A 7,600-nucleotide genomic window follows, 5' to 3' on the forward strand; every position below is an offset into this window, starting at 1 on the left:
ATAGATTTTACAAAGAGAAATCCTTAATATACTCCCCGAGGATTTAATAAGACAAATCCTTAGCAACAGGACTGACAATGCGAGGATGAGAACCTGTGTAGAGAGTATTGATCCTCATCAGGCAGGTCCCGGCCTCGCGGCCCCCAGTGGTCCTGCAGTCCGGGTTTTATCCAGTCACACTGGTGAACATTTATACCAGATTCATGGAAACAGAACGTCCTCCACAGATTCACTCCTCCGGGTCCCTAATATTACACACAGCAGCGCACACACAACCCGCAATGAACTGGGCTGGATGGGACCGGGTATATGGCCAGCGCCTGTAGTAAAGGAAGAGGCCGGCACTGTACAAATTATTAAAGGAGTTCTCCACAGGGAAGACTGGGCAGTAAACTGATGGGGGCCTTAACGATACTGGGCCCCAATCCTCCAGTAAAATCTCCACTATAACCCTCAGCCATATGCCCTAATATGTCCCCCACTATTAGCCGAAACCAATGCAAAGTGCATCTCTGGATCTGAAGGACCCGTCGCATCGGACACTGTTCACACTTAGTGATGATCAGCGGCGTGCTCAATGCCAGGCTGGAAGCGCTAAGGCTCCAAACTCAAGGTTGTGGAAGTTTGTAATGAAAAAAAAAGAGCAGCCAAGAGCTGGTGGGGCCTGGACCTTCCCCATGCAGACAATATGTAGCTGTCAGGAGGTAGAGGAGCGATGTGCTGCAGATCTGTAGAGAGGCCTGTGATGTAATAATCTGCAGGATATGCTCAGGTAAGGTGCGATGGTCTTCAGGGCTGACGTTCATCTTTAACATATGAACATGTGAAGTGACATCAGTGATGGAGCTGGTTGGGGATCTCAGTTCTGAGCCGTGTTCTGGGCTCGGGTGTATTCGGCTAGAAGACAGCGATTTGCGCCACTTTGAATCAGCACCTCTGGACTCGCCCGCAGCCGCTAACCCTTTATCTGCTGACCTAGGGTTTACTCATCCGTAGAAGCCTGAAAGGGTCAATTCTGACATCGAGCTGCAATAATACAATACATAAGCTCGGAGTATCCCGGTCACTGACCCCTCCCCCGGTCACTGACCCCCGGTGACACATTACATGATGGACGGGATATAAAGTCCCGGTCTCACCGGCGGCCGGCGCTCTGACCCCACATCTGACTTTCTCCGGCTCAATTATTTATATCCTTTATAAAATGATTCATCTCCTGCCCGTATAAATTCTCCTTATTCCAGAAATTCTCCGCGTGTCTCCAGCAGGGCGCACGGAAATCGTATAGAATCATGAACAGAGACACAAATCTCCCCCTCCTCTCTCTCATATACATTATATATATATATACACACACACACACACACACACACACACACACACACACACACACACACACACACACTATACATTGGCAGCCACATTGTAACATTTTTATGCAGCTCCTATTCCCGACACATTGTAACTGACTGCATTAACCCCTTGAGCGCTAGGGCCCAGCTGATGGGAAGGAGAATGCCCGGCACAGTACCTGTCATAGCTCCACCTGCTGTAGCACATGGCTCTGTTGCTGCTGACCCCCTCCATCCTCAGGTGTTGCCGGGTGCCTGGCGCTGGGTCGTGGCTGGGATTGGTACCTCCAGTCCGGTAAGTGGGATCAGACAGAGATTCACTGAGGCTCATTGACTTGGGTCTCACATTCGGAGGAATGTACCACTTGCAGTGTGAGGAGGGGGGTGCAGCAGTCTGGTTGCACGGAGACCCTCTGAGCTGCTCCTGAGTGATGGAGAGAGGATGATGGGGCTCCCCTGGAGTCTCCTGGTACTCGCAGCCTCATTGCTCTGTATCTACAGCTGCCGCTCCATCCTGACATCACGGTCCCTCTGTGTCCAATAAACTCCACTCCCTGTAAACCGTGTTCAGACCTGATCCTGTGTGTGCAGGTGAGAGGCGCGTCCTCCGCTACTGACGGAAAAGATTCTCCATCTGCAGATCATTAATTCATTATCTGGGATCTGGTTTTTACCGTAATGTGTTTTCCTGCTGGAGACGACGCAAAACAACCTGCTGATTATAGAAGTGACCGAGCACTACTACTCCCATCCTGCGCCGAGCGCCGCTGCTCCCATCCTGCGCCGAGCGCCGCTGCTCCCATCCTGTGCAGAGCGCCACTGCTCCCATCCTGCGCGCTGCGCACATCCTGCGCCGAACGGCGCTGCTCCCATCCTGCGCCGAGCACCGCTGCTCCCATCCGGCAACGAGCACCGCTACTCCCATCCGGCAACGAGCACCGCTACTCCCATCCGGCAACGAGCACCGCTACTCCCATCCGGCAACGAGCACCGCTACTCCCATCCGGCAACGAGCACCGCTACTCCCATCCGGCAACGAGCACCGCTACCCCCATCCGGCGCCGACCACCGCTACCCCCATCCGGCGCCGAGCACTCCCATCCTGCACCGAGCACTCCCATCCTGCACCGAGCACTCCCATCCTGCACCGAGCACTCCCATCCTGCACTGAGCACGTCTACTCCCATTCTCCAGAGAGCACTACTGCACCCATCTTGCACTGTCACAGTAAAGTATGTGCCCCCTCCACATTCCACCTCCAGGAGCATTTATGACGTCACTTTGTAAATCCATAGACATTACTATCGGGGTTGTTTCTCCCTTTGCAGTAAAACATCTTTCACTATTCTGGGGATTTTCAACAAGATTTTGGGGTGTTGGTGGGAATTTTTGCCTCTTCACCAAGAAGATCATTTGTGAGGTCAGACAGTGATGTTCTAGTTTATACAAAAGTGTTGGATGGGGTTGAGGGCAGGACTCTGTGCGGCCAATCAAGATCTTCTACACCAAACTCCTCCAACCAACCAATAAACCGACCAACCAACCAGTCAATCAACCGAACAACCAGTCCATCAACCGACCAACCAGTCAATCAACCAACCAACCAACCAACCAGCCAATCATCCGACCAACCAGCCAATCAACCGACCTACCAGTCAATCAACCGACCTACCAGTCAATCAACCAACCAACCAACCAGCCAGCCAACCAACCAACCAATCAACCGACCTACCAGTCAGTCAGTCAACCAACCCACCCACCAGCCATGTCTTTATGGACCTTGTGCACTGGGCGCAGTCATGGGGAGCAGAAAAAACCAAAGCCCAAACTGTTCCCACAAAGCTAGAAGCTACAAATGTCCAGAGCGTCTCATGTGCTGAAGAATTAACCCTTCACTGGAACTAAGGGGCCGACCCTGAAAAACACCCACATTACCCCTCCCCCACCAAACCTTACAGTGGGCGCAATGCAGTCAGACGGGTAACGATTTCCTGGCATCACCAAACCCAGACCCCCAGATAGAGAAGCGTCACTCCACAGAACACGCCAGATAGAGAAGCGTCACCGCACAGAACACGTCACAGAGAAGCGTCACCGCACAGAACACGTCACAGAGAAGCGTCACCCCACAGAACACGTCACATAGAGAAGCGTCACTCCGCAGAACACGTCACATAGAGAAGCGTCACTCCACAGAACACGTCACATAGAGAAGCGTCGCTCCACAGAACAAGTCATATAGAGAAGCGTCACTCCACAGAACACGTCACATAGAGAAGCGTCACTCCACAGAACACGTCACATAGAGAAGCGTCACTCCACAGAACACGTCACATAGAGAAGCGTCACTCCACAGAACACGTCACATAGAGAAGCGTCACTCCACAGAACACGTCACATAGAGAAGCGTCACACCACAGAACACGTCACAGAGAAGCGTCACTCCACAGAACACGTCATATAGAGAAGCGTCACTCCACAGAACACGCCATATAGAGAAGCGTCACTCCACAGAACACGTCACATAGAGAAGCGTCACTCCACAGAACACGTCACATAGAGAAGCGTCACTCCACAGAACACGTCACATAGAGAAGCGTCACTCCACAGAACACGTCACATAGAGAAGCGTCACTCCACAGAACACGTCACATAGAGAAGCGTCACTCCACAGAACACGTCACACAGAGAAGCGTCACTCCACAGAACACGTCACATAGAGAAGCGTCACTCCACAGAACACGTCACATAGAAAGCGTCACTCCACAGAACACGTCACATAGAGAAGCGTCACTCCACAGAACACGTCACAGAGAAGCGTCACCGCACAGAACACGTCACAGAGAAGCGTCACTCCACAGAACACGCCAGATAGAGAAGCGTCACCGCACAGAACACGTCACAGAGAAGCGTCACTCCACAGAACATGTCACATAGAGAAGCGTCACTCCGCAGAACACGTCACATAGAGAAGCGTCACTCCACAGAACACGTCACATAGAGAAGCGTCACTCCGCAGAACACGTCACATAGAGAAGCGTCACTCCGCAGAACACGTCACATAGAGAAGCGTCACTCCACAGAACACGTCACATAGAGAAGCGTCACTCCACAGAACACGTCACATAGAGAAGCGTCACTCCACAGAACATGTCATATAGAGAAGCGTCACTCCACAGAACACGTCACATAGAGAAGCGTCACTCCACAGAACACGTCACATAGAGAAGCGTCACTCCACAGAACACGTCACATAGAGAAGCGTCACTCCACAGAACACGTCACATAGAGAAGCGTCACTCCACAGAACACGTCATATAGAGAAGCGTCACTCCACAGAACACGTCATAGAGAGAAGCGTCACTCCACAGAACACGTCACATAGAGAAGCGTCACTCCACAGAACACGTCACATAGAGAAGCGTCACTCCACAGAACACGTCACATAGAGAAGCGTCACTCCACAGAACACGTCACATAGAGAAGCGCCACTCCACAGAACACGCCATATAGAGAAGCGTCACTCCACAGAACACGTCACATAGAGAAGCGTCACTCCACAGAACACGTCACATAGAGAAGCGTCACTCCACAGAACACGTCATATAGAGAAGCGTCACTCCACAGAACACGTCACATAGAGAAGCGTCACTCCACAGAACACGTCACAGAGAAGCGTCACTCCACAGAACACGTCATATAGAGAAGCGTCACTCCACAGAACACGTCACATAGAGAAGCGTCACTCCACAGAACACGTCACATAGAGAAGCGTCACTCCTCAGCACTCGCCCCCGCCGCTCTGTCACATTACGTGGTCTGCACTTCGTGGCTGAGTTGCTGCGGTTCCTTCCACTTTATAATAATATCAGTCGCAGGTGTCGGTGGAAGATCCAGGAGGGGAGACATTTCCGGAACTGACGTGTTCCCCCGGTGATTATTACAGGACCGCTGATCTCTTTACCACGACCCGTTCTACCGCTAATGCCTGTAACGTGACCGCAGGGCGAGCGCCGGATGTTATACACCGGGGGATGGGGGAAACACCGGGATACAATGAGAGGGGGCACATACTTTTCTCCATATAGTGGATGTTTCGTTTATATGTCTCTTCCATCACGCCTCAGGGTGCAGCAAAAGTTTAATGTTCTCCTGTGCACAATGTGGACACCTGCTGAGTAATGATCTGTGTATGAGCCGCTAGGAGAAAGGGGAGGGGGGTACAGACAGCTACTCTATACACAAAGTGGTGGTCTATTATTGTCACCTATCATCTATTTTCCAAAAATTATGTAACTCAACTCTGTATTCAGAGGCCAAAGTGCAAACCATAGGACCATTCTCACCACCACGGAATATTCCAAGACGTAAACCCGCAGATTTTCTGCAGACATTTTATACATCTGAAAAAGATTTAAACTAAGTTTCTGCATCTGCAACAAATCTACTCTAGAAGAGATCACCCAAATACTGCCCCCATATACAAGAATACAACGAATATAATACTACCCCCTACATACAAGAATATAACTACTATAATACTGCCCCCTATATACAAGAATATAACTACTATAATACTGCCCCCTATATACAAGAATATAACTACTATAATACTGCCTCCTATATACAAGAATATAACTACTATAATACTGCTCCCTATATACAAGAATATAACTACTATAATACTGCCCCCTATATACAAGAATATAACTACTATAATACTGCTCCCTATATACAAGAATATAACTACTATAATACTGCTCCCTATATACAAGAATATAACTACTATAATACTGCTCCCTATATACAAGAATATAACTACTATAATACTGCCCCTATATACAAGAATATAACTACTATAATACTGCCCCCTATATACAAGAATATAACTATTATAATACTGCCCCTATATACAAGAATATAACTACTATAATACTGCCTCCTATATACAAGAATATAACTACTATAATACTGCCCCCTATATACAAGAATATAACTACTATAATACTGCTCCCTATATACAAGAATATAACTACTATAATACTGCTCCCTATATACAAGAATATAACTACTATAATACTGCCCCTATATACAAGAATATAACTACTATAATACTGCCCCTATATACAAGAATATAACTACTATAATACTGCCCCTATATACAAGAATATAACTAGTATAATACTGCTCATATATACAAGAATATAACTACTATAATACTGCCCCCTATATACAAGAATATAACTACTATAATACTGCTCATATATACAAGAATATAACTACTATAACACTGCTCCTATATACAAGAATATAACTACTATAATACTGCCCCCTATATACAAGAATATAACTACTATAATACTGCCCCCTATATACAAGAATATAACTACTATAATACTGCAATCTATATACAAGAATATAACTACAATAATACTGCTCCTATATACAAGGATATAACTACTATAATACTGCTCCTATATACAAGAATATAACTACTATAATACTGCCCCTATATACAAGAATATAACTACTATAATACTGCCCCTATATACAAGAATATAACTACTATAATACTGCTCCTATATACAAGAATATAACTACTATAATACTGCTCCATATATACAAGAATATAACTACTATAATACTGCTCCTATATACAAGAATATAACTACTATAATACTGCCCCTATATACAAGAATATAACTACTATAATACTGCTCCCTATATACAAGAATATACCTGCTATAATACTGCTCCTATATACAAGAATATAACTACTATAATACTGCTCCCTATATACAAGAATATAACTACTATAATACAGCTCCATATATACAAGAATATAACTACTATAATACTGCTCCATATATACAAGAATATAACTACTATAATACTGCTCCATATATACAAGAATATAACTACTATAATACTGCCCCTATATACAAGAATATAACTACTATAATACTGCCCCTATATACAAGAATATAACTACTATAATACTGCCCCCTATATACAAGAATATAACTACTATAATACTGCTCCTATATACAAGAATATAACTACAATAATACTGCTCCTATATACAAGAATATAACTACTATAATAGTGCCCCCTATATACAAGAATATAACTACTATAATACTGCCCCCTATATACAAGAATATAACTACTATAATACTGCCCCCTATATACAAGAATATAACTACTATAATACTGCCCCCTATATACAAGAATATAACTACTATAAT

General features: G+C 45.9%; 1 protein-coding gene across 2 annotated transcripts in view; it reads right to left on the reverse strand.

Annotated features, from left to right (window-relative positions):
• The window catches only part of TUB (TUB bipartite transcription factor), a 97,614-nt gene extending 95,672 nt beyond the window's left edge, over positions 1-1,942 (reverse strand). For both annotated transcript variants that reach the window (XM_075838198.1, XM_075838196.1), the window contains exon 1: positions 1,532-1,942. In XM_075838198.1, the coding sequence (XP_075694313.1) occupies positions 1,532-1,683 (152 nt within the window). In that variant the 5' untranslated portion in view covers positions 1,684-1,942. The remainder of the gene's footprint in view (positions 1-1,531) is intronic.
• Positions 1,943-7,600: the final 5,658 nt, after the last annotated feature.

The sequence above is a fragment of the Rhinoderma darwinii genome, chromosome 9, assembly GCF_050947455.1.
Source record: "Rhinoderma darwinii isolate aRhiDar2 chromosome 9, aRhiDar2.hap1, whole genome shotgun sequence".
NCBI lineage: Eukaryota > Metazoa > Chordata > Amphibia > Anura > Rhinodermatidae > Rhinoderma > Rhinoderma darwinii.